Consider the following 26,807-nt stretch of genomic DNA (forward strand, 5'->3'; position numbering starts at 1 on the left):
TCTCCCAGAGCTCTCATTCTCAACAGTAAGATCCAAATCCAACCAAAGGCCAGGAAGCTCCAGGGCTGGGTACCTCAAGCCAAACAACTAGCAAGACAGGAACATAACCCCACCCATTAGCAGACAGACAGACAGCCTATAGTCATACTAAGCCCACAAATACACCCAAACACACCAACAGACATGGCTCTGCACACCAAGAAGCCTACACAACCCACTGGACCAACCTCCCCCTGGGGACAGACACCAAAGTTAAAAAGAACTACCACCCTGCAGCCTAAGAAAAGAAGACCCCAAACACAGTAAGTTAAACAAAATGAGAAAACAGAGAAAGATGCAGCTGATGAAGGGATAAGGTAAAACCCCACAAGACCAGGCAAATGAAGATGAGATAGCCCGTCTACCTGAAAAAAAATTGAGAATAATGATAGTAAAGATGATCCAAGGTGTCAGAAATAGTATGGAGGCACAGATGGAGCAAATGAAAGAATGATGAACAAGGAGCTGGAGGACTAAAAAGCAAACAAACAGTGATGACAAACACAATAACAACTCAAAAATACTCTAGAAGGAATGCAGAGCAGAATAACTGAGACAGAAGAACAGATAAGTTACCTGGAAGGTAGAATGCTGGAAATAATTGACACAGAGCAGAATAAAGAAAAAGAATGAAACGAATTGAGGACAGTCTCGGAGACCTCTGGGACGTTAATTGTACCAATATTTGAATTATAAGCATCACAGAAGAGGAGAAAAAGAAAGGGTCTGAGAAAATATTTGAAGAGATTATAGTGGAAAACTTTTCCAACATGGGAAAGAAAATAGCAAATCAAGTCCAAGAAGTGCAGAGAGTCCCACACAGAATAAACCCAAGGAGAAACACACCGAGGCACATATTAATCAAAATAATGAAAATTAAACACAAAGAAAAAATATTAAAAGCAGCAAGAGAAAAGCAACAAATAACATATAAGGGAAAACCCATAAGGATAATAGCTGATGTCACTGTAGAAACTCTGCAGGCCAGAAGGGAGTGGCAGGATAAACTTAAAGTCTTGAAAAAGAAAAACCAACAGCCAAGAATACTCTACCCAGCAAGAACCTCATTCAAATTCGATGGAGAAATCAAAAGCTTTACAGACAAGCAAAAGTTAAGAGAGTTCAGCACCACCAAACCAGCCGTACAGCAACAGCTAAAGGAACTCCTCTAGGTAGGAAAAACAAGACAAGGAAAAGATCTACAAAAACACAGCCAAAACAATTAAGAAAATGGTAATAGGAACATACATGTCAATAATTACCTTAAATATATATGGATTAAATGCTCCAACCAAAAGACACAGACTGGCTGAATGAATACAAAAAGAAGACCCTTATAAATGCTATCTACAAGAATCCCACTTCAGACCTAGGGACACATACACACTGAAAGTAAGAGGATGGAAAAAGATATTCCATGCAAATGGAAGTCAAAGGAAAGCTGGAGTAGCAATACTCATATCAGACACATTAGACTTTAAAGTAAAGACTATTACAAGAGACAAGGAAGGACACTACCTAATGATCAAGGGATCCATCCAAGAAGAACATAAAACAATTGTAAATATCTATGCCCCCAACATAGGAGTACCTCAATACATAAGGCAAATGCTAACAGACATAAAAGGGGACATCAACAGTAACCCAATAATAGTAGGAGACTTTAACACTCCACTTACATCAATGGACAGATCATCCAAACAGAAAATAAATAAGGACACACAAGCTTTAAATAACACATTAGACCATCTTGATTTAATTTATATTTATAGGACATTCCATCCAAAAACTACAGAATACACTTTCTTCTCAAGTGCACATGGAACATTCTCCAGGATAGATCACATCTTAGGTCACAAATCAAGCCTCAGTAAATTCAAGAAAATTGAAATTGTATCAAGCATTTTCTCTGACCACAGTGCCATGAGACTAGATATCAATTACAGGAAAAAAACTATAAAAAATACAAACACATGGAGGCTAAACAATATGCTATTAAACAACCAAGAAATCACTAAAGATATCAAAGAGGAAATCAAAAAATACCTAGAAAAACTGGCAATGAAAGCACAATGACCCAAAACCTATGGGACACAGTAAAAGCAGTTCTAAGAGAGAAGTTTATAGCAATACAGTCCTATCTCAAGAAAAAAGAAAAATATAGAATAAACAACCTAACCTTACACCTAAAACAATTAGAGAAAGAACAAAGAAACCCCAAAGTGAGCAGAAGGAAAGAAATCATAAAGATCAGATCAGAAATAAATGAAAAAGAAAGGAAGGAAACAATAGCAAAGATCAATAAAACCAAAAGCTGGTTCTTTGAGAAGATAAACAGAACTGATAAACCATTAGCCACACTCATCAGGAAAAAAAGGGAGAAGACGCAAATCAACAGAATTAGAAATGGAAAAGGAGAAGTAACAACGGACACCACAGAAATAAAAAAGATCATGAGAGACTACTACAAGCAACTATATGCCAATAAATTGGATAACCCAGAAGAGATGGATAAATTCTTAGAAAAATACAACCTTCCAAGACTGAACCAAGAAGAAATAGAAAATATGAATAGACTAATCACAAGCACTGAAATTAAGACTGTGATTAAAAACCTCCCAACAAAAAAACAGTCCAGGGCCAGATGGCTTCATAGGCAAATTCTATCAAACATTTCGAGAAGAGCTAACACCTATCCTTCTCAAACTCTTCCAAAATATAGCAGAAGGAGGAACACTCCCAAACTCATTCTACGAGGCCACCATCACCCTGATACCAAAAACAGACAAAGATGTCACAAAAAAAGGAAAAGGTCAGTATCACTGATGAACATAGATGCAAAAATCCTCAACAAAATACTAGCTAACAGAATCCAACAGCACATTAAAAAGATCATACACCATGATCAAATGGGGTTTATCCCTGGAATGAAAGGATTCTTCAATATATGCAAATCAATTAATGTGATACATCATACTAACAAACTGAAGAATAAAAACCACATGATAATCTTAATAGATGTGGAAATAGCTTCTGACAAAATTCAACATCCATTTATGATAAAAGCTCTCCAGAAAGTGGGCATATGAGGAAGTTACTTCAACATAATAAAAGCCATATAAGACAAACCAACAGTCAACATCATTCTAAATGGTGAAAAACTGAAAGAATTCCCTCTAAGAACAGGAACAAGACAAGGGTGTCCACTCTCACCATTAGTATTCAACATAGTTTTGGAAGTTTTAGCCATAGCAATCAGAGAAGAAAATGAAATAAAAGGAATCCAAATTGGAAAAGAAGAAGTAAAAGTCTCACTCTTTGCAGATGACATGACATTATACATAGAAAACCCTAAAGAAGCTACCAAAAAAATGCTAGTACTAATTGATGAATTTAGTAGAGTAGCAGGGTACAAAATTAATGCACAGAAATCTCTTGCATTCCTATACACTAACAATGAAAGATCAGAAAGAGAAATTAAGGAAACATTCCCATTTACCATTGCAACCTAGGAATAAAAGAATAAAATACCTAGGAATAAACCTGCCTAAAGAGGCAAAAGACCTGTACAGAAAACTATAAGACGCTGATGAAAGAAATCAAAGACAGTACAAACAGATGGAGAGATATACCATGTTCTTGGATTGGAAGAATCAACATTATGAAAATGACTATACTACCCAAAGCAAGTTACAGATTCAACGCAATCCCTATCAAATTACCAATGGCATTTTTCACAGAACTAGAACAAGAAATTTTTACAATTTGTATGGAAATGCAAAAGACCCCAAATGGCCAAAGCAATTTTGAGAAGGAAAGATGGAGCTGCAGGAATCATGCTCCCTGACTTCAAACTATACTACAAGGCCACAGTGATCAAGACAGTATGGTACTGGCACAAAAACAGAAAGGAAGATCAATGGAACAGAATAGAGAACTCAGAGGTAAACCCAAGCACATATGGGCAGCTTATCTTTGACAAAGGAGGCAAGAACATACAATGGAAAAAAGACAGCCTCTTCAATAAATGGTGCTAGGAAAATTGGACAACTACATGTAAAAGAATGAAATTAGAACACTTCCTCACACCAGACACAAAAACAAACTCAAAATGGATTAAAGAAGACCTAAATGCAAGGCCAGACAGTATAAAACTTTGGAGAAAAACATAGGTAGAACACTCTGACATAAATCAAAGCAAGATCCTTTTGGACCCACCTCCTAGAATCATGGAAATAAAATCAAGAATAAACAAATGGGACCTAATGAAACTTAAAAGCTTTTGCACCGCAAAAGAAACCATAAACAAGACAAGAAGACAACCATCAGAATGGGAGAACATATTTGCCAATGAAGCAACTGATAAAGGATTAATCTCCAAAATATACAAGCAGCTCATGCAGCTTAATAACAACAACAACAACAAAAAAGCAAATAACCCAATCCACAAATGGGCGGAAGACCTAAATAGACATTTCTCCAAAGAAGACATGCAGATGGCTAACAAAGACATGAAAAGATGCTCAACATCACTAATCATTAGAGAAATGCAAGTGAAAGCCACAATGAGGTATCACCTCACACCGGTTAGAATGGCCATCATCAAAAAATCTAGAAACAGTAAATGCTGGAGAGGGTGTGGAGAAAAGGGAACTCTCCTGCACTGTTGGTGGGAATGTAAGTTGGAAAGTAAATTTAAGTTCCAACCACTATGGAAAACAGTATGGAGGTTCTTTAAAAAACTAAAAATAGAAGTACCATATGACCCAGTAATCCCACTACTGGACAGATACCCTGAGAAAACCATAATCCAAAAAGAAACATGTACCATAATGTTCATTGCAGCACTATTTACAATAGCCAGGGCATGGAAGCAACCTAAATACCCATCAACAGATGAATGGATAAAGAAGATGTGGCGCATATATATGGGATATTACTTAGCCATAAAAAGGAATGAAATGGAGCTATATGTAATGAGGTGGACAGACCTAGAGTCTGTCATACAGAGTGAAGTAAGCCAGAAAGAGAAAAACAAATACTGTATGCTAACTCCTATATATGGAATCTTAAAAAATGGTACTGATGAACCCAGTGATAGGGCATGAATAAAGATGCAGATGTAGAGAACAGACTTGAGGACAAGGGGTGGGGGGTGAAGGGGAAGCTGGGAGGAAGTGAGAGAATAGCACTGACATATATACGCTACCAACTGTAAAAGAGATAGTGGGAAGCTGCTGCATATATCAGGGAGATCAACTCGATGATGGGTGATGACTTAGAGGGATGGGATAGGGAGGGTGGAAGGGAGTCATGGGAGGGAGGGCATATGGGGATATATGTATAGATACAGCTGATTCACTTTGCTGTACAGCAAAAACTGGCACAACAGTGTAAAGCAATTATATTCCAATAAAGAGCTTAAAAAAAAAGACGATGCCTAAAAATTAAATAAATGAATAAAATAAAATTTAGGTGTTTAATTCAAAAAAAGAAAAAAGTGTGACATTCGACAGGTTTTTCTCTTCTTGTTGTTACATGATGGGTACACATGATGGGCACACATGATGGGCATTTAAAAAAACTGCAGTATGGTAGTGTTTGTGACACTCAAAATGTTTTCAACATGTAACTGTGTCACTAGCAGTCCTGCAGAGTTGTAAACACACTACATATGGTCTCTGCTGCAACTACTCACTTCAACTACTGTAGTGCAACAGCAAGCATAAACAACAGGGAAATGAATGACCACTGCTGTGTTCCAGTAAAACTTTATTGATAGACACTAAAATTTGAATTTCATGTAACTTTTACATGCTACAAAATATATTCCTTTTGATTTTTTTTAACCATTTAATAACGTAAAAATCATTCTTAGCTTACTGTAGGCCACACAAAAATAGCAGGCCACATTTGGCCTGTAGGCCATAATTTTCCTAACCCTGCCTTAACCTCATGGGACCTATATTTTAAAGCAGTGGAGGGGGGATAACAAGAAAATATATAAGTGAGGAGGTAAAAGATGCTTTTGTGTTATAAAGGAAATTAAATAGCAAGATGGCCAGGGAATGCTTGTTTGAGGAAATACGTATGGCAAATCTAAATGATAAGCAGCAGCCAGTAGTGAGAAAAGCTGAGTACCGAGTATTCTACAAAGAGAGAATGGCAAGGGTGACGGCTACAGGCAGGCACAAGTTTGGTGAATTGGAGGAACCAAGAAGTCAGCTGTGGCAGGAACACAGAAAAGAGAGGAAAAGGCTTGGGAATGTTCGGGAATCTAAATAAGGATGCATGACCATTGTTAGGAATTTTTAATTTAATTAGCAGACTGCGAGGACTAGCCTAATTAATATACTGGGTTTGTGGCCCTTGCTAATTTATATGACACACAAAATATTGTGAATTTTAAAAAACAGAGAGTGAAGGAGAAAATGTTTTTATTTTTGCCAAATTGTTCTAGGAAAATACAATATCTCATATAATCCAGTAGACTGAAAACAGATAGAATTGGACCACACCATTTATTTCATTAAATGCTCATCCTTAAGTTACAATGCTTCACTTTATATGTGCTTACAATACAAATGTGTTGCTCGTCAGGTGATTTGAGGCCATACATAACAGCTTTATGTAAAAAGTATAGTTTCTTTATAAAACTTAGAACATTAAATCCTCAGTTTACACTTTTTTCTTTTGATATTTATACCAATTTGTGTATGCCAAGCTTGTTCTAATTTCTTCTATGTACTGGAAGGAAAATCATTTTCAAGTTTGCATTGATTTGTGGCAATATTTGTATTCAGCAATCAAATGCTACACTATTTCCTTTTAAATGGCTGTGCACTTAATTAGTTTCACTTGTTCAGCAATTAATTACTTTCAGAGACTTCTTATTTTGGTATTGACCCTGACTATTGATAGTTGGAGCAGGTACTGTATCAGGACTGCAATCCATGTTTTCTGATCACACCACATAAAGTTTTTACACTTGAAAAAAATGTTCTCAGTCATCATATCATCTAATATCTTTCATAATTGCAAAGTATTCTTCAACTAGTCTCTTTTTTTCATTTATTTTCTCCAGTAATGCTTCTAGTAAATATGTGGCAAAAGGAAGCTGTAAAAGAAACACAGAAAAAAAAGATGATCAAAACTCTATATATTTTTTTCAGTTCAGAAACATACTAAATATCATTAAACCATTAGAACTCAGCTATATGCAACTTTGCGCCCATAATGGTATCCTACTGGGTCTCTTTTCAACTGATCTTGCTGGTTAGTGTGGGTAATTTTGTCTTTTATAATAAAAATGATAAAGCAGCAGAAGTAAAATGAAAAAAGATAAACGCCTTATTGAACAATTCATGGTTTACTGACCATGTTAATGTTGTAATCTGCAATACAAGCAGCTAAGCCATTTATCTTCAATCAGCTGATCAATAGAAGGTTACAGTCCTCTCTAGGGCCACAGGCCCACAGTAGTACTGTATGTTCATCACTCATAAAAGACCGAGAGAGAACTATCAATACACTTGTCTGTGTTAGAGCTGAACATATCAAGAATTGTAGGGTGAAATTTCAGAGGAAAAAAATGGCAAAAGTATATCCATTGATTAAGTTGTTATAGAAAAGTTTGTTTGGCATATCAAAGTGTAATACACATGTTGCAAACTGCTGAGTTTATGAAATGTAGAGTTCATTTGAAATTTTGTAATTTATATAACATTTCTGGTAAAGTTTTATTGTTCCCTGCATTTCATTGAGGGAAGCACAGTACAGAACTCACACAATATACTTATGGGTTATAAGTAAAAGAAAATCTCACAATGTTCCCCAGTTACCTCCCAAAGCCCTACTGACTTCCTTTTACCTTCCTTGCCAGCTATCTAGTTTCACATGAGAGGTTTATAACAATTGAGAAGTTCATTAAGTCATTTTTTGGAATTGTCCTTTTGATTAACCAGGAAAGACTACTTTTGTCTCCCTGAATATACCAATGAGAATCCTTATCAAGCCCAGTCCCCTTCTCTACAGGGCTGTAGAATCAGGCCCTTTTTTGTGCTAGGACAAGCACTGACAGACTAGTATCACTGGTCAGCACCTGAACAAAATCAGCCTGATGTCCGCTGTGTGAGTTGTTCAACTGTGCTCAGATCGGCTATGCTCAGCTAAGGTGATTAAAATTAGCTAAATTCTTCTCTGAATTGAAACTGGGAAAAAGAGAAAAGACTGGCTAGTGGCGGTGAAACAACAGGCCCCAAAGTCACAAACAGACTGTGTAGGCCATGGAGAAAATACAGAGACTGGAACTGGTTTATAGAATTGCCTCAAATCCTAAGTAGCTTTCTAGTTTAACTTCCTTCTTATCTTTATAATAAATTGCCTTCTCCTTAAGATACTTTGAGTCTATGTCAGGATAGACTCCATCTATAGTCTATGTCAAGAGCTTTATACATTTGTCTTATTTAAAACTTACCACCAAATAAAGTACATGATATGAAAATAACACTTTTCTTAACTTCTTAAGATACAGGTGAATATAAGATACCTACATTGACTTAGAAACAGCTTTTTCTGGAAAAAAGAAACCTACCACATTAAATATACACAAACTACATATGCATTTCAATTTCAGAAATGTGAAAATGTGGGGAAATGCATCATAGAATCAAGGAAAAGGAATATGTTAGATTCCCTTCTGGAAGATGATGATGCTCACAGCAAATCCTCACTTTGAGAAAGCTGTCCTTCTGGGATGCAGAAATGAGTTACATTTGGTGAAACTGCCAGTTATACAAATGAGATAATTTAAATTCTCAGGGCATTAATATTAGATGTTAAAAGAATACTCACACACACAAAGGCAAAACTACCAGGTAACTTTCTTTTATTTTGACTATGGCACTTAGTACCATACACATTCCAACAAACAGGTAAACAAACAAGATGAGAATAACCTCCCATCTCTTCCTGGTAGAAGCAAAAGCAGAAATGGGTGTTTAAAAAAGTTGTTCTAAGAAAAAAGGGTTCTCTCATCAAATAAGTTTGGGAAACAAACCAAACTTTAAAATGTTATTTTATTTCAGGATCTCTTAGAAACTTTAAGGTGCTAATGGCACTGTTTCTCCAAGAGGGCAATGTAATACCCTGTTTCCAAATCCATCTGTCCATGCTTTTCTTTTCTTTCTTTTTTAATACATTTATTTATTTATTTATTTTATTGGCTGTGTTGGGTTTTCCTTGCTGCATACGGGCTTTCTCTAGTTGCAGTGAGCAGGGGCTACTCTTCATTGCAGTGCACGGGCAATAGGCACGTAGGCTTCAGTAGTTGTGGCACATGGGCTCAATAGTTGTGGTTCACAGGCTCTAAAGCGCAAGCTCAATAGTTGTGGTGCATGGGCTTAGTTACTCCGCGGCATGTGGGATCTTCCTGGGGCAGGGATCGAACCCATGTCCCCTGCATTGGCAGGCGAATTCTTACCTACTGCACCACCTAGAAAGTCCTGTCCATGCTTTTCTAATAGTCTATTTATCCTGTGGAACTAGTGTTCCATGAAACACACTTTGGGAAACATGCTGACTCTATGATTTCCTGTATAATAACGTCACAGCACTTTTACCAGGCCACAATGTACTGACATTAATCATCTTATTTGCACATTTCATCTTCAAGTTAAAAATTAAAGCTACTCTTATTATCTTGTAATCAGAACAATGTCATGTCATGTACTTGGCTATTTGACTTCTTATCTCAAAGAATCTCGTGGAACAAGAGGTCCATCTACTGATTTATTGCTGACAACCCCTTTTATTTTCTCTGCCCCCCAACAAAATGAAAAACCCCACAGTTAAACACAACTGTTTGTCAAACCTGTTTTACTGGATTATAAGTTTCTTTTAAGCTTTGTATAGAGGCTAACACTATGGATTTCAAAAAGCAACCCATCCTTTAATCAAGAGGCACAATTTGTACACATCTGCCCATGTAGGTTCTTCTGTTTTTCTCTACAAATTGGTCAGAAAAATATTAGTATCTGCCTTTATATAATATTAGACAAAAGTTCATACATCTTATAAGGTAGTTGGAGATAGTTCTTCATCTATTTTAATTCAACTTTTCTATTTTCCTTTTTAATACAAATATTCCTGCTTTTTTCCCTCTAAACCCACTGTTCTACTTGCTGTTTATGAATTGTACTTCATTGGCAACCAAAAATCCAGCTTTCAAACAGGTCTTTAAGATTTTTTTCAATATATAAGGATCAATTGTAATTCTGTAATAATATAAAATTAATGTAATTTTATGATAAAACAGTTAACTAAAATAATGTTAGAGGAAGACTGAGGAAAAGTCAGAATTATAAAACATTTCATAAGATAAACAAGAAGGTCCTATTGTATAGCACAGGGAACTATACTCAATATCCTGTGATAAATCATAATGGAAAAGAATATGGAAAAGAATGTGTGTATATATATGTGTATAACTGTATCACTTTGCTGTACAGCAGAAATTAACACATTGTAAATCAACTATACTTGAATAAAATAAATTAAAAAATAAACATTTCACAAAACATACTTATTTCATAAAATATAATTATTATTTTCAAATGAATAAAATAACTGTTAACCAAAAAATTTTTAGTAAATCTCCTTTCTACTTCATAAATAATTCCTTACTTTTGGAGTAGATTCAGTACATATTCAAATAATAAATACACTAACAGCCTTGGTTTTAAAAATAGCCTTTCTTATCAGTTTTATACTATTCATTTTTCACAAACTTTTTTCATAGTAGAGATAAAAATTTCTGCTTAGTGGAGGATGAATTAACAAAAAGTTTTGTTTTTTAAGAAAGGTTAAAAAGGGGGTTTTAAGTTAACTGGTTATTTTTAGTTAATTGACAGTAATCACTCACATCACATATAATCATTAATTTTTAAATCTCATAAATTATAGTTAATCTGAAGACTAAATGGAACATAATTTAACATACAGTGACTCAAGAAAGCTCTTCAAAATCCTATGGTACCGGGCTTCCTAGGTGACGCAGTGGTTGAGAATCCGCCTGCCAATGCAGGGGACATGGGTTCGATCCCTGCTCCAGGAAGATCCCACATGCCCCAGAGCAACTAAGCCCGTGCGCCACAACTATTGAGCCTGCGCTTTAGAGCCCATGAGCCACAACTATTGAGCCCATGTGCTGCAACTACTGAAGCCCATGCGCCTAGAGCTTGTGCTCCACAACAAGAGGAGCCCACGTACCACAACGAAGAGTAGCCCCCTACTCACTGCAACTAAAAAGAAAGCCCATGCACAGCAAAAGAAGACCCAACGCAGCCAATAAAATAAATAAATTTATAAAAAAAAATCCTATGGTATCATATGAATATCAATTCTCAGCATACAGATTAAATAATAGTTACCACTGAAACTATATTTAATATATAAAATGCCTTGCAAAGTACTTTAAAAATTCACATGGTCTGCTTCTTTGTCTGCCATATTTTTTAGAACTGCAAAATGTTTTCAAAACACCACGAAGATGAGGAAATCTGAACTTTTTAGAGTCTAGATTAAGTGCAGGTGTATTTCACACAGGCGGCATAGAGTCTGTTTTTCTCTCTCTGCATTCTGGAGGGGACTCCCTCAGGTACAGAAGAAAGTGCAACCGTTCTTTTACTGATTGGATTTTGGACTTGGATTGAGGTGGCAACCTGACTAGCCAACAGCAGAGAGCTTTTCTCACCTGCCCCATCAAATAAACGTGAAATAACAAACCCAACAATTATGCTGTTTTGGGCCTACAAAGTCCAGGAAGTCTGCTGGACTTTCTGCATAATTTCTCTTGCATAAAAAAGAAGTGATATTCTTAGTTATGTCATTGCAGGGTTACACAAGCTTGAACTCTTCAGCACAAGGGGAAAAATGGACAGGGGAAGAGCTGATACTGCATGAGATTTCTTGGGATGGAAATTTAATTAAGACATCGGAACAACTGTGAGTTTTGCTTGGTCTATACTGTAGTCTTAAAGTGAGGGTCTTCCTGGTCGTTCTGGCTGTCCCTGTTGTCAAAGGTGACTTCTCTTACTGGAGGGACTTCCCCTGACTTCACACAGATTTTAGGTTTCTCTTACATGTAAATGCCTACAGATGTTTGCCTTTAGGAAGTGGTCTGCCAGTGACACAACCTCAAATTTATCACTCACACTTAAAAATTATGGCTTTGTTTAGAGGTGTTTCTATATAAAGGTAAGATATGAATGAGGGTTGCAGATGTTGGAGAGCTATGTTGGAAGAACAACAAAGCCTCAAGTCCGTAAGTGTGAAACATACAGATAATTTACAGAATCAGCACTAACTGGAATGTGCTCTTAATAGAATAAAATTGAAAAGTTTTGTACTGAAAGGAAAAAAAGGGTACCTTTTTACATCTAAAGGACAAGATTAGTATTTTAACCCTTTTCATTCTTGTTTTTGGTTTAAAAACTATTACCAAAAGATACTGCTTTTAAAATAAAAATTGACTTTAATCTAGCTGAGTTGTACTCAAAGTAAAGATATTAAATTTTATGTATTATACCTGCTTTAACAAAGGCTATGACTCAGTGAGATTCTGAGAGTTTAGTAAGAAAGACCAATGTAGTCTGACTATTATAAAATTAAAGGTGCAAAATTTGATATAAATAAATATTTATACGCCCACTCTACTATGTTGTAATTAAAAGACTGAACTTGTTAACCAAGCATGGTATCAGAAAGAACAATTTATTTATAATTTAAAATTGGCACTGAATTGTGAGCTATGTTTCCTAAATTTTGCTTATGTTTCCGGCACATTATCTATCTATCTATCATCTATCATCTATCTATCTATCTATCTATCTATCTATCTATCTATCTATCTATCTATCTATCAATCATCTATCTATCTATCATCTATCTATCTATATCTATCATCTTGGAGTTCTGCTGAATATTGAAATCTATCTGCTATTCTTAAACTTTGGTAAAGGCTATAATTTGTTTTCCTTTCATTTCCTCCCAATTTTTTATAGTAGTAAAATACACATAAAATTTACCTTTTAACTTTAAGGACATATGTCTTTTTTCTGGTATCATGGAAGTAGGATTTAAATTGTTAAATGTAAAAAAAAAAATCCCAGTTAGGTTCTGAATGGAGAATTGTTAACTCCTGCTACTTCCACTGGATGTGAGGTGTAAGTGTGTGGGGGTGACAGTGTGGGTTTACGTGTGTGGAGAGAGTGAGTGTGGGTGTTTGCATGTATGTGCATGTTATCAGAGTGTTGTAAGTGCAACACTGACAGCAACAGAGTAAATGTCTTCAGTGTTGTAAAGAGAAACTTTCTGTTAACCTTCAGGCTGGAAGTTATTCTATTTACAAAAGCCAGGGAGATTTATAAAAGCTTCTCATTGCCATATTGCAAAATATCTATAGAAAGTAAGCATATTTTGCAGAAACGGGACTGGGGAAAGAGCCATTTTAAATTTCAGCATTTGCAAGATCTGAAGCAGCTAATAGGAACAGGGATATTTAAAGCTAAAGAAAAAGCATTGATTGAAGTCTGTACTTTCAATTATCAACAACTGAAGGCAGAAAGACAGAATTTTTGATATGGTCCCAATACAAGAAAATGATTTGTACAAAATGGATGAAAATGGACCGAATGAAATCCAGAAAAGGATTAACAAATAACATAGAATAAGGCAACAAAGAACAAAATCAAGACACATTTTCTAGCCATTCCTGGCTAAGGGTTTTTCATATAAATCCTAGTAAAGAACCATACTGTGGTTATAACTGCATATTACTTGTCTTATACAAGTACACATATTCTAATATACATACCCATAATTTTGTTCAAGTTAATTGTTTAAAAACTTTCATAGTCTCTCTCTATATTTTTTCATAGTCTATATATTTTAACTATTTATTTATTGTCCTCCATCACCAGAAATGTAAGCTCTAGGAGGGCAGTGATTTTTGTCTCTTGTTCACTGCTATACTTGCAAACCTGAAACATTACCTTACATGCAGTAGACACTCCATACATATTTTTAAGATGGATTTCTTGGCTTGGGTTCAATTTTACTCCACTAATTCTTTCCATTGCCTTTATAGAGTCACAAGCACAATAGACTGTTTCAGGTACTATTAAGGCCTGAAAACAAAACTAAATGTCTTTACTATAATTTTAATTTTGAGGATCAGAATGGACAAAACAAATAAACAATGTCTCTTAGAGGGCAGGGTATAAATAACTGGCTCCTTTTTGTTTGCACATGTGAGGAAGTAATATCAATTAGAGTGTGATAGAGGGAGAGCTCTTTCTGTGTCAATTGAAAAGAAACACATTAAGTATGAAATAAAATAATTTATCTAATTTCTTCATAGTTATGGCCAGTAGACAGAAATTCCAATTCAAATGCATTTAATGCAGTCTCTGCTAATGATGGGAGACAAAGCATATGAGATATAAGAACGTTACTGGACTCACTTAAAAATAAAAAAGGTATTATTTTTATTCTTTTTTACTATGCCTCATATTAAGGAATTCATTTATTAAATGGAGATATAATTCATATAACATAAAGTTCACCATTTTAAAGTATATAATTCATTATGGTTGTAGAAGGTTGTACAACCATCACCTTCATATAATTCCAGAACATTTTCATCACCCCAAAAAGAAACCCTGTATCCACTAGCAGTCACTGTCCCTCTTCCCCCATCCCCTGGCAACTACTAATCTACTTTCTGTCTTGGTAGATTTGCCTGTTCTGGACATTTCATATGAATGAAATCATACAATAAGTTGCCTTATTTTGTGTATGGCTTCTTTCACTTAGCATAAGATATACGAGGTTGTAGCATGTATCAGTACTTCATTCTGTTTCATGGCTGAATAATATTTCGTGTATGCAGACACACACCACATTTTGTTTATCCATCCATCAGTTGATGGATCTTTGGATTCCTTCCAATTTGAGCTGTTATGAACTATTATTGAGCTGCTATGAACGTTTACGTAAAAGTTTTTGCATGAACACGTTATCACTTATTTTGGGTATATACCTAAGGGTGGAACTTCTGGGTCATAGAATCTCTATTTTTAACTTTTTGAGGAACTGCCAGACTGTTTTCCACAGGGGTGGTACCATTTCACATTCTCATGAGCAATGTATGAGGGTTGTAATTTCTCCGCATTCTCACCAACACTTGCTATTGTCTGTCTTTTTGATTAAAGTCATCCTACTGGGTATGAAGTGGCATCTCATTTTGGTTTTTGGTTTGCACTTCCCTACTGGCTAATGATGTGAAGCATACGTACATGTGCCTATTGGTGATCTGTTTATCTTCTTGTGGAAATGGCTATTCAGATCAGTTTCTTTTCTTTCCTTGTTGAGTTGTAAGCATTTGAAATCTGTTCTTAAGTGGTTACATTCACTGAGAAAAGCCAGACAGCAGGCTGGGATGAACTAATGAAAACATGTGAGTCCCTGAATATTGTTATTGAAATGTATCAACTAAATTTTTATGGCTTTAATCACTGACATCTTCTCTCTACCAATTCTGGGCTACCTCTTTTGATCCCTAAAACTCAAAGGTATCATCATCTTCCTCATCATATAAGGTATTACACTCACCTCTCTTTGGTTTCTGCTTTCTGATCCCTTCATCTAATCTCAGTACTGCTATGGATTCAGTTACTATAAAATGGGTCACATCTATCTCATCCTTCCTATTTTTATGGTGAGGGCACAGAGCCAGGCCCCCACTGCCCTTTGCCTAGACTACCTTCTTGCTCTCAGTCTCTTCTCTCTCCAAACCATACTACACGCTGATCTCACGTATCTTTCTAAAGCACAACTATGATTACATCCCTTTCCTGCTGAAAGGCTTTTATAGTTTAGTCCCAGTCTACTTTCCCTATTTCTGTTTTTTTTCTACCACTTCCTAAAATACAAAAAAACTAATTTTGGGAGGTTCTCCCACCCTATTATAATCCTTAATTTGCTTGTTTTTCTCTAACATAAACTGTAAGTTTTTAAAAATATAATAAGGCAAAAAGAGGAATTAATACAAGTAAAAATCTTCAAAGAAATTAAAAGACAGCTATGCCATAAAAAAGGTAGATATTAGAATGACTTTTTTCAGTGTGATTCTTATTACGAGAAATCTGGGGGGCCAAAGCTTAGTGCAGATAAAGATCAAATACTAAAAACTACCAATTGTATCAGGACCACTTGAAAGGAGGACATATATTGCATTCTGTGTTAAACCTAGATAAGTTAAGGTTTTAGACCTTTTAACTCTCATGAGCTTCTGCCTAACAGGACCAGTAGGTATTATATTATTGTGCAGGCCCATACTGCCACATGGCAGAACAGCTTTTTACTCTGTGGTAAATATTAATATAAATTTTAATCAAATGAATATAGAGAAAATTTTCTTTAACAGAAAACAATTTTGGGGCCTAATCCTTAAAAAAAGCTAAAACCACAGGGCCAGATTCACTCCTATGATGTCAGAATTCCATTACATATAGCATCGAACATAAAAGGGAAGTTTGCTTATAATTTTATTTTCAAAATATTTTAATAATCAAATATCAATATTGAAATAATTAGGGTTTTTTTCAGGGAATGTGCTCAATTATTCCACAGCCTCAATATCGCAGAACCCCAGGTACATGGAGCTGTACACAATAAACTGAACAAAATGAATGAATGGACATATTTCTACTTTTGCTCACACAGTCGTGTGAGCTTAACTTAGACTCCCAAAAACTAGCAGACAAAGAAAACCCCTTCTAAAATTGAGGACAAATATAATTGCTAGAATTGCGAGAGAAGAAAAGTAGGCTTAAAAAAAAAAGGGATGTTTTCTATTTTACAGATTTTTCTCTTGGGTGTAATTATAAGGTGACATTCAAGTGCAACCAATGAAGTCCCCAATTTTTCTCACAGAATTCAAAGACATCAGCAAAACCACCTAAGTCAGTAATAAAAATAAAAAGTCTTTGACTTTTTAAATGTTATCATACTGTCACAGTGGAATAAAATTAGCTTGACAAATGCTCTAAAGGCACATGGTGCAGTTCATTATGTATAACAGCAACAGCAGCGGTTTCCCAGTGTTCATAGAGGCTGCTCCATTAAATTTACCTCCAGTCAATAATTAGGAGTCCACAAATAAACCTGGGCAATTAAATCAATACTGCCAGGCAATTATATTCCAGAGTCCAGGCTCAATGGCACGAAAAGGCACATTATCAAACTACAGTATTAAGCAGTCTAATGCCATTTGCAACAGAATGTTTTTTACTCTAACTGGACCGAATAAGCATATATCCAGATAACACAGAATGTACGTATGTATATCTAAATGTGTTAGTCAAAAAATCAGATCTGGTGTCAACAGAGCTTTAGTAAAATGTAATGAAGATTTATACATGTCAACTTATTATTTTTATTTTCATAATTGATGGTAAAACTTCCATATTAAAAGGTCATACTTACGAGTTGAATGTTAAAAAATCCACTACGAAGTTTATTTTTTTAACTTTCAAGTTTAAAAAAATAACCCATAACAATCATTACTGAACTGCTTTGATGTGTCAGGCACTGGGCTGGGTTCTGCAAACACGTGACTGAGAAATAGCCTTTCTTCTCAAAAGCGAGAAGGCTTTGCCCAGGACCTGCACATTCGCACTTAACTTTAAGCAAGAGTGCCCTTTACCTTCTATTACTACTGATAGTAATAGTGTTTCCAGATAATGTTTCAAAAATATATAAAGTGGATACTAAGAATATGAATAGTTCATATATTATTTACTTATTCTTGACTTTTCCAAAAACATAGATACTGCACTCACAGAACAATAATTTTTTTTGCTCTTTTGAGAAACATGTTTTAGCTGTTTTTAATCCAGTTCATTTTTAAAACAGACAACAATTAGGTTGAGCAAAAAGAACTATAATGAAAAAGTTTTAGAATACGTTACATGCTGTCAGTGATATCAACACAAAAGCTGGCTATGACTAGAAAAGCACGGCTCTCACCTGCCAATAAACTACCCTGATCACTTACAAGAGGGCCACATCCCAGCAGACTATATTTGTATTAAAAAAATACTTGAAAGGGAAGAAAAAGTATCACACAGGTCACAGCAGCAGTCTCAATAGACCCCTCAGGGATTTCAGCTCGTCTTGGCCTTGTCATCCTCTATGCAGCTTTCCACTCGGCCCAGAAAATGTCGATAGGAAAATGTTTGAGGGGCCTCTGGTGGAAATGTTTTCATTCTTTCTGCATTGACAGGATGCCAAATCAATATTTACTTCCCACTAACAAGCTGCTCGAGGTCTCAGTAGAAAATATTGTAGAGAATGCGGGAAGACACAGTAATAAACAGCTGTCTGGCTGTGAGGAAAACATGAATTGACTGGAAACAGGTCCATAGTAAAAGGTCACTGAAACCCATGAACTCCTCAGGTGTCCATATAAACTACTAACTTTAAAGACACATAATAAAGAATCTCTTTTCCTAAGAGGGCTGAGAGAATGGATCCTTTTCAGTCTAGCAAGCATAGAGGTTGACTCAATAATTTAATTAATGCATTTGCTAAGACCCGTGTTGGCTCTTTCCCAAGGTATTTACTTCATTTGTTAAGTCCAAAAGTACAAATAGGGGTTTAACTTTCCTGTCTACCTATTGGAATACTTCTTTACCTAACAGAAGTAAATAATGTGTAAGTGTTTACAAAAAATTAGGCATCTAGTAAAAAAGTAATGCTTGGAATTTTTATCTGCAAGTTTTAATGTATGAAGTAGGAAAGTGAAATACCTGTCCTTCGAGAAGTTTCTGAATGTACAACAGCCATTCCTTGTCATTTTCAGCATCGATCTTTGTCCTTTCGATTTCCTAAAGGAAAAAAATAAAAACACTGCTATTAATTTCATTTATATGAACTTGATCATACTGCCAGATACTGAATAAATCTAAAAAAATATGGTAGATTTGGATTCAACAAAGAGCAGCCTGTCCTTTCAAAGTAGAGAATATTCAAATCGATGTTCTTTAATTTATAAATATCTACATACATTGGAAGATAAAGCTATATTTCTGTATTTCACAATATAATTCAGGAATGCTTTATTTCTGTCTTCACAGTGGAGCTTAAGGTAGGGACTGAGGTAGAGGTGAAAGTGATTAAAATAAAGTGAAAAACAAGATGGTGCTGTATAAAAGAACCATTTATAAGTGACTCATAAGATGACAAAAAACCTTATACTCAAAAATCTGACTTATCAGTAGATAACTAAGGGGTAATTGTTACAATCACATATAAAATAGAACACGCATGGTTCTGGTCTATTTAAATGCTTACTTACTTAAAGTATCCAATAACTAGCTGATAGGTAAGGGACACTCCAACTTAAAGTATCGTAAGTCGCTAAATATTTTCAATGCATCAATTATCAAGGTAAACCATTCTGAAAGTATAATGTATTCACATGTACAACTGATCATTCGGCTAAAATCACGATTCAGTTTGCAAAAAAAAATGGGCTTTTCAAAAAGGGAATGGTTTGGAAAACTAACATTTGTTGAAATTTACTGTATGCCAAGTATCAGGCTAGGTACTTTGCATAGGCTGTCATAGGTTTTACATGAATTTACAAGACTTTGATGTAGTTTAAAGCATATAATTCAGATGGTTTGGGCTCTACTTGGGTAAGTCACTCAACTCAGGTAAGTCACTCAACTCTTTAGACCTCTGAAAGATGCAAGGATCAGTCCAAATAAGCTCGGATCTATAATTAAATCTAGTAAATATATTCAAGTGTGTGCGCTGAGCCTTCACAGAACAGTGTGTTTTTCTCCAAGAAGACTTCCATTTAAGGTTGTGTGGTATGCATAGTTCAGTGTTGCACACCTCTGGCTCCAAACTACATCTGTCCAGAGGCCAGGGTGCCATTTCGGCACAGAAATGTGCCAGCTACTCTTTGGGACTAGCAAGAGAGATTCTTTTCTAATTCATATACTCAAAGGGGACAACTTTTCCTAATTGGTCTGCTCAAAGGGGGTGCTTTTTCTCTAATTTGTAAGCCCAGAGAGGATATCTTTTAAGACCACACAAAGGCACTGACCCTGTCTTCCAGAGTATGTATCTGGAATGCACACACATACACATGAGGGATTTTGCTAAGTTGGCTTGTTTTAAAACTTTTAAGCAACAGTGGAGGACTCTACCTTAATTTTTTGTTAGGTTTCTTTGTATCAATCAAACTGTAATTAAATGTCTATAATAAGATATAGTTAACACCCTTGCCTCAGATATATTATTTTCTGTGTCTTATATTTGATACTATATTTCATAAGGCTCTTATGCTCTTCAAAGTTCAGAATTCACAGACATTGGGGCATAGGTGCTGAAAATAGAAAACTGATCATTCACTATTCTATTGACCCATAGGATGAAAATAATCTCTGCAGGATTCCTTTGACCTCTTTTCTAAGAATTCTTGGCAGTTTAAAAACTTTCCCAAGTTGCAGATCTGTTCTACTCCAGAAATTTTTTGAGAAGCTGATGGGGGAGAGGTGCTGAAGGATATTCCCATACAAACATTTAAGTCTATCATTTTATTTATTCACTGAGCAAATATTTATGGGGAAGCTACAAGTACATCATCTCTTTAATCTTTCTGAACAATAAAAAAAACTAATATTTATGTATTAAAGTTCAGAGACTTAACAGTAGAACAGGATTGAGTATCCTCCACAGGTTTCACAGAAGACTGTGTATAAAATGAGATTCTGCTGTTTATGAGGCAATAACTATCAAAAATGCAGTGCCCTCCTCAGGAGGTACAGAAACACTACTGAAGACCTATATGTATGTGCACATAAATTCACTCAGATGGGAGTATTTTACCCACTTTAAAGCAATAAATATCTTTTTCCTTTAACTTGATCAACTATAATTTTGAATTAAGCTAGAAAAGCCAATATATTTACTGCTTTAAAAAATCTCCTACAGGAGGAAAAATCCTCAAATCAATAGCAACCCAGCTAACTAAATCCATTCAAACTGGCTTAATTAAAAATACTAGCTTACAAGATATATGATTAACTAAAGAAATTGGAAGAGACAGGAAACAATAACTGACTTGAATAACAAACAAGCAGTTCTAAAGGTTATATGGACTGGCTTACTTCTGTATTATGTAGTTAAATTTCTCTAAAGGTTTTTGAGTTGGTTAATACTCTTGATGTAGCTTTCATTGGTACATTAATAATCTTGCCTTCGTTAATATTATCTTAAAGATGAAATTCTAAGAATTATAAAACAAATAAAAATATGTACTTACATTCAATGTGTAAAGAGCCCATTATTAATAAGTACTTAAGTGATCTTACCGCTTCATCTTCTGTGTCCAGTATTTCCTCTAGATCTGACCGTGAAATGTTCAGGATAGATGCTGCCAAGGTCTGGGCTTTATGGGTTGAGGTTTTACAAGCATCCCTGTTTTTCTGCATCTTTTTAAGCTCTCTGATTTGTCGCCTTATTGAATGGACATCATTTTGTAACTCTCTGACCAAAGCCTGCAACATATTGGAAAGATTGTGGGCTCATATGGAAGTCATAAATGAAGAGAAAGGAGTCGTAACTTAAAAATGTGAAGATACTAGCAAATCATTTTTTATTAGGATTACTCTGATTTTATTTATATTGGAACATAATGGATTGCTCTTTACTTATTGTCATAATGCAATAAAAGCTCTCTTAAATGCCCACTTAACCAACTTGCTGGATTAACCAAATCTCTACAATTCCTTCTTCAGATTTGCCAACTGCTATCTTGGATGGTGAATACCTGAAGCAGGCAGCATACTTAGCATCACATCAGAGCACAACTACTCCCACCAGTTGAGCTGATGCCAGTTGTCAGATCTAGTTATTCCTAAGTGTGTATATTAGTTGTAACAGGTTAGTTACATAATTAATTTAATTATTGCATGAACTAAAGAAATATAACTGCAGAAAGAGAGCTGTTCCAATTTTATTAAAACTGCATTAGAAATCTTTGGAAGGATTTAATACAGCAGTTGGGTAAAAGTGCAATTAAATTATGGGCAAGACAATAAAGGATTGACAAAAATCATAAAATCTAGGCTTGCTTCCACAAGAGTCTTTAATTTCTCCCTTTGAGAACACACGCCTGTGTGTGCATAAGAAAAAGGCAGCTCTTACTCTGGGTGGACAAAGCTCTGGAGCCCGATGCCTGGCTTTGTGGGCTGACAGCAGGCTAGCTAGGTGTTTGGGTTGTTTTCAATCTTTTGCCAGCTTGAGAAATGTTGCAATAAATAATGGTGCTCATATACACATTTTGCATCCCTGGGATATATCCCTAGAAGTAAAATTGCTGGACCAAAGGGTGTGTACAACTGTAATTTTGAAAGCTGTTGTGTAATTCTCCCTCTCTCCAAGATCATACCAATTTACACCTACACAAAGAACATAGGAAAATACTTGTTTCTCCATACCACTGGCATAACACCAATGTGGTTTTTCAGTGTAGTTTGTTCTTCTCACTGTATTTTAAAGTTTCATTTCTCTTATTAAAAATGAAGTTGAGGGAGAAGAAAGATGACGACGAAGTAGAAGGATGTGGAATGCATCCCTCTCCACAGATGCATCAGGAGTACACCAAAACACGCAATAATTCCCACAGAGAACCAGATGAACACCAGCAAATGACCTCGGATACCAGAAAGGACTGCAAAGATCCCAACATAACTGGGTAGGACAGAGGGGAAAACAAAAAAAAAGGGAGAAAGAGGAGGAGAAGAAAGGAAAGGGACGGGTCCCACACTCTGGGACGGGGGGGGGGTCCTGAAACAGAGGGGAGAATGCCAAATCCAGGGAAATGTCCCTTATCTGACGGGAAACCCCTTTTCCAACGCGGAATTTCCCTGGGTCAGAAGGGAGGCATTTGGGACTGTTCAAAGAGGGTGAAGCAGCTGATCTGTGGCAGACGGGAAAGAGGGAGAAACACATGGAGGGTTGCACCTTGGCTCAGTGTGTCTGGACTGAGATATCGGTTCACAGCTGAACAGGGGGCCTGGAGCTGGAACGTGGGAACCGGAGAACTGGTTCAGGGTGAGAAACATTGTTGGCAGTGGGGAGATGGACTGAGAGGACAGGAAGGAAGAAATCCGCAGCAGAGAGTGCCTACCGCGGAAAGCTGGGCGGCCATGGTGGCAGCTCGGTACTGCTGACTCACAAGCGGGGGGAGGAGCCGTGGGTGTAGCCTCTCTCTCGGCACCTGCGATGGACAGAGGAAGGACCCCTCTGGGCCAGGCTAACACACTCAGGGATAACAAAGGCTCCCTGGCAGGTCTGGCCTAGAGTGCCTATAGCCGAGAGCCAAAAGCCCACAGAGTGGCCCAGCTCTGGAGAAATTCTGCTTACACCTGAGCCGCCGGCGTCCCACTGCAACAGGCACCACCATGGCGGACTGAGCTGCCATGACCCAGGCAGGGTGCATCGGCAGAGTCGTAGCAGGGGGCAGGAGCCACAGTTGGAGTCGCTCTCTCTTGGCCTGAGCCGCCCAAGTCACCAAGGCCCAGGCAGGGCACCACTGCTCACTCACTCCCAGGGAAAGGAGCCACTATTGTACCCTCTCTCTCCCCACATACCAGCACTTACAGACGAACAAAAAGGAAGCTCTGCTGGTCACAGAGTAATAACAAAAAACCCAAGGCATGTAAAAGGACACTAACAGCTGAGATCCCAAGGAAACAGAAATATTATTATTATTTCTATTGATCTGGTCCATTCTGGGGGTAGTTCTAGTTTTTTCTTTTTTTTTTATTAATTACAATCTTAGTCCTAAGGGATCTATACATTTTATAACATATTTTTTATTCAATTTTTATTTTTAGCCTTTTATATACTTCTATTTCTAGCTAAATTTTTTGTAGTGCTGACTGTATCTCTTCTACCTTCTTTTCATCTCTATCTTTTATACATTTCTATTTCTTTATTTTTCTTTTCATATTTCCAGTCACACTACGCTCTTATGTTGCCCTGTCTTCTATCTTTTATAGTTCATTTTCTCTTAATATAAGCAATATTATCAGTCGGCTCTGTTTCCTTGCTTTATTCTCCAGATGACATACTGCTTTGGTTTTAATTATTAGGTTTTGTTTTTATCTTAGTTTTAAGTATAACTGCCTTATTTCTTTCTGAGAATCTTCAGTGTTTCTGGTGGTACTCTTGCTCTTTATTATATTTGATCCTAGCTTTCAAAATCTCCCTAGATTTGTGTTTGTGTGTGTGTGGTTTTTTTGTTTTTTTTTGAATTTCTGTTGGTTTTCTCTTTGATTCTCTGATGGCATACAGGGGTTCTTCTGTCAGGTCTTTCTACTGTCTTTGTTCTATTGGATTCAGGATTTGTGTGTCTTATACAGGCCAGAAGGGAATGGCAGGATATACTGAAAGTCCTGAAAGAGAAAAACCTACAGTCAAGAATACTCTACCCAAAAAAAAAAAAAAAAAAAAAAAAAAAAAGAATACTCTACCCAGCAAGAATCTCATTCAGATTTGAGGGAGAAATCAAAAGCTTTACAGACAAGCAAAAGTTAAGAGAATTCAGCACCACCAAACCAGCCTTACAACAAGTGCTAAAGGGACTTTTCTAAGTAGGAAACACAAGAGAAGGAAAACACCTACAAAAACAAACCCAAAGCAATTAAGAAAATGGTAATAGGAACACACATGTCAATAATCACCTTAAATGTAAATGGATTAAATGCTCCAACCAAAAGACACAGATTGGCTGAATGGATACAAAAACAAGACCCTTCTATATGCTGCCTACAAGAAACCCACTTCAGACCAAGGGCTACATATAGACTGAAAGTAAAGGGATGGAAAAAGATATTTCATGCAAATGGAAGTTAAAGGAAAGCTGGAGTAGCAATACTCATATCAGACACATTAGACTTGAAAGTAAAGACTATTACAAGAGACAAGGAAGGATACTACAAAATGATCAAGGGATCCATCCAAGAAGAACATAAAACAATTGTAAATATCTATGCCTCCAACATAGGAGCACCTCAATACATAAGGCAAATGCTAACAGCCATAAAAGGGGACATCGACAGTAACCCAATAATAGTAGGAGACTTTAACACTCCACTTACATCAATGGACAGATCATCCAAACAGAAAATAAATAAGGACACACAAGCTTTAAATGACACATTAGACCATATTGACTTAATTGATATTTATAGGGCATTCCATCCAAAAATGACAGAATACACTTTCTTCTCAAGTGCACATGGAACATTTTCCTAGATAGATCACACCTTAGGTCACAAATCAAACCTCACTAAATTCAAGAAAATTGAAATCATATCAAGTATCTTCTCTGACCACAATGCCATGAGACTAGATATCAGTTACAGGAAATAAACTGTAAAAAATAGAAACACATGGAGGCTAAACAATACGCTATTAAACAACCAAGAAATCACTAAAGATATCAAAGAAGAAGTAAAAAAAAAAATCTAGAAACAAATGACAATGAAAACACAACAACCCAAAACCTATGGGATGCAGCAAAAGCAGTTCTAAGGGGGAAGTTTATAGCAATACAGTCCTACTTCAAGAAATAAGAAAAATATCGAAAAACCTAACTTAAAACCTAAAACAATTAGAGAAAGAAGAACAAAGAAACTCCAAAGTGAGCAGAAGGAAAGAAATCATAAAGATCAGATCAGATCAGAAATAAATGAAAAAGAAATGAAGGAAACAATAGCAAAGATCAACAAAACTAAAAGCTAGTTCTTTGAGAAGATAAACAGAATTGATAAACCATTAGCCAGACTCATCAGGAAAAAAAGGGAGAAGACGCAAATCAACAAAATTAGAAATGGAAAAGGAGAAGTAACAATGGACACCACAGAAATAAAAAAGATCATGAGAGACTATTACAAGCAACTATATGCCAATAAACTGGATAACCTGGAAGAGATGGATACATTCTTAGAAAAGTACAACCTTCCAAGACTGAACCAGGAAGAATTAGAAAATATGAACAGATCAATCACAAGCACAGAAATTGAAACTGTGATTAAAAATCTCCCAACAAACAAAAGCCCAGGGCCAGATGGCTTCACAAGCGAATTCTATCAAACATTTCGAGAAGAGCTAACACCTATCCTTCTCAAACTCTTCCAAAATATATCAGAAAGAGGAACACTCCCAAACTCATTCTACAAGGCCACCATCACCCTGATACCAAAAACAGACAAAGATGTCACCAAAAAAGGAAAAGCTCAATATCACTGATGAATATTGATGCAAAAAATCCTCAACAAAATACTCGCTAACAGAATCCAACAGCACATTAAAAAGATCATACACCATGATCAAGTGGGGTTTATCCCTGGGATGCAAGGATTCTTCAATATATGCAAATCAATCAATGTGATACATCATATCAACAAATTGAAGGATAAAAACCATATGATCATCTCAATAGATGCAGAAAAAGCTTCTGACAAAATTCAACATCCATTTATGATAAAAAATCTCCAGAAAGTGGGCATAGAAGAAAACTACCTCAACATAATAAAAGCCATATATGAGAAACCAAAAGCCAACATTGTTCTGAATGGTGAAAAACTGAAAGAATTCCCTCTAAGAACAGGAAGAAGACA

General features: G+C 36.0%; 1 protein-coding gene across 3 annotated transcripts in view; it reads right to left on the reverse strand.

The window, feature by feature from the left end:
* Positions 1–6,459: 6,459 nt before the first annotated feature.
* Positions 6,460–26,807, reverse strand: part of CNTLN (centlein) — a 324,043-nt gene continuing 303,695 nt past the window's right edge. For all 3 annotated transcript variants that reach the window (XM_057720972.1, XM_057720971.1, XM_057720970.1), the window contains 3 exons: positions 21,489–21,674; positions 18,912–18,989; positions 6,460–7,156 (listed from right to left, as the gene is read on the reverse strand). In XM_057720972.1, the coding sequence (XP_057576955.1) occupies positions 7,055–7,156; positions 18,912–18,989; positions 21,489–21,674 (366 nt within the window). In that variant the 3' untranslated portion in view covers positions 6,460–7,054. The remainder of the gene's footprint in view (positions 7,157–18,911; positions 18,990–21,488; positions 21,675–26,807) is intronic.

This window comes from Hippopotamus amphibius, chromosome 2, assembly GCF_030028045.1.
Source record: "Hippopotamus amphibius kiboko isolate mHipAmp2 chromosome 2, mHipAmp2.hap2, whole genome shotgun sequence".
Lineage (NCBI taxonomy): Eukaryota > Metazoa > Chordata > Mammalia > Artiodactyla > Hippopotamidae > Hippopotamus > Hippopotamus amphibius.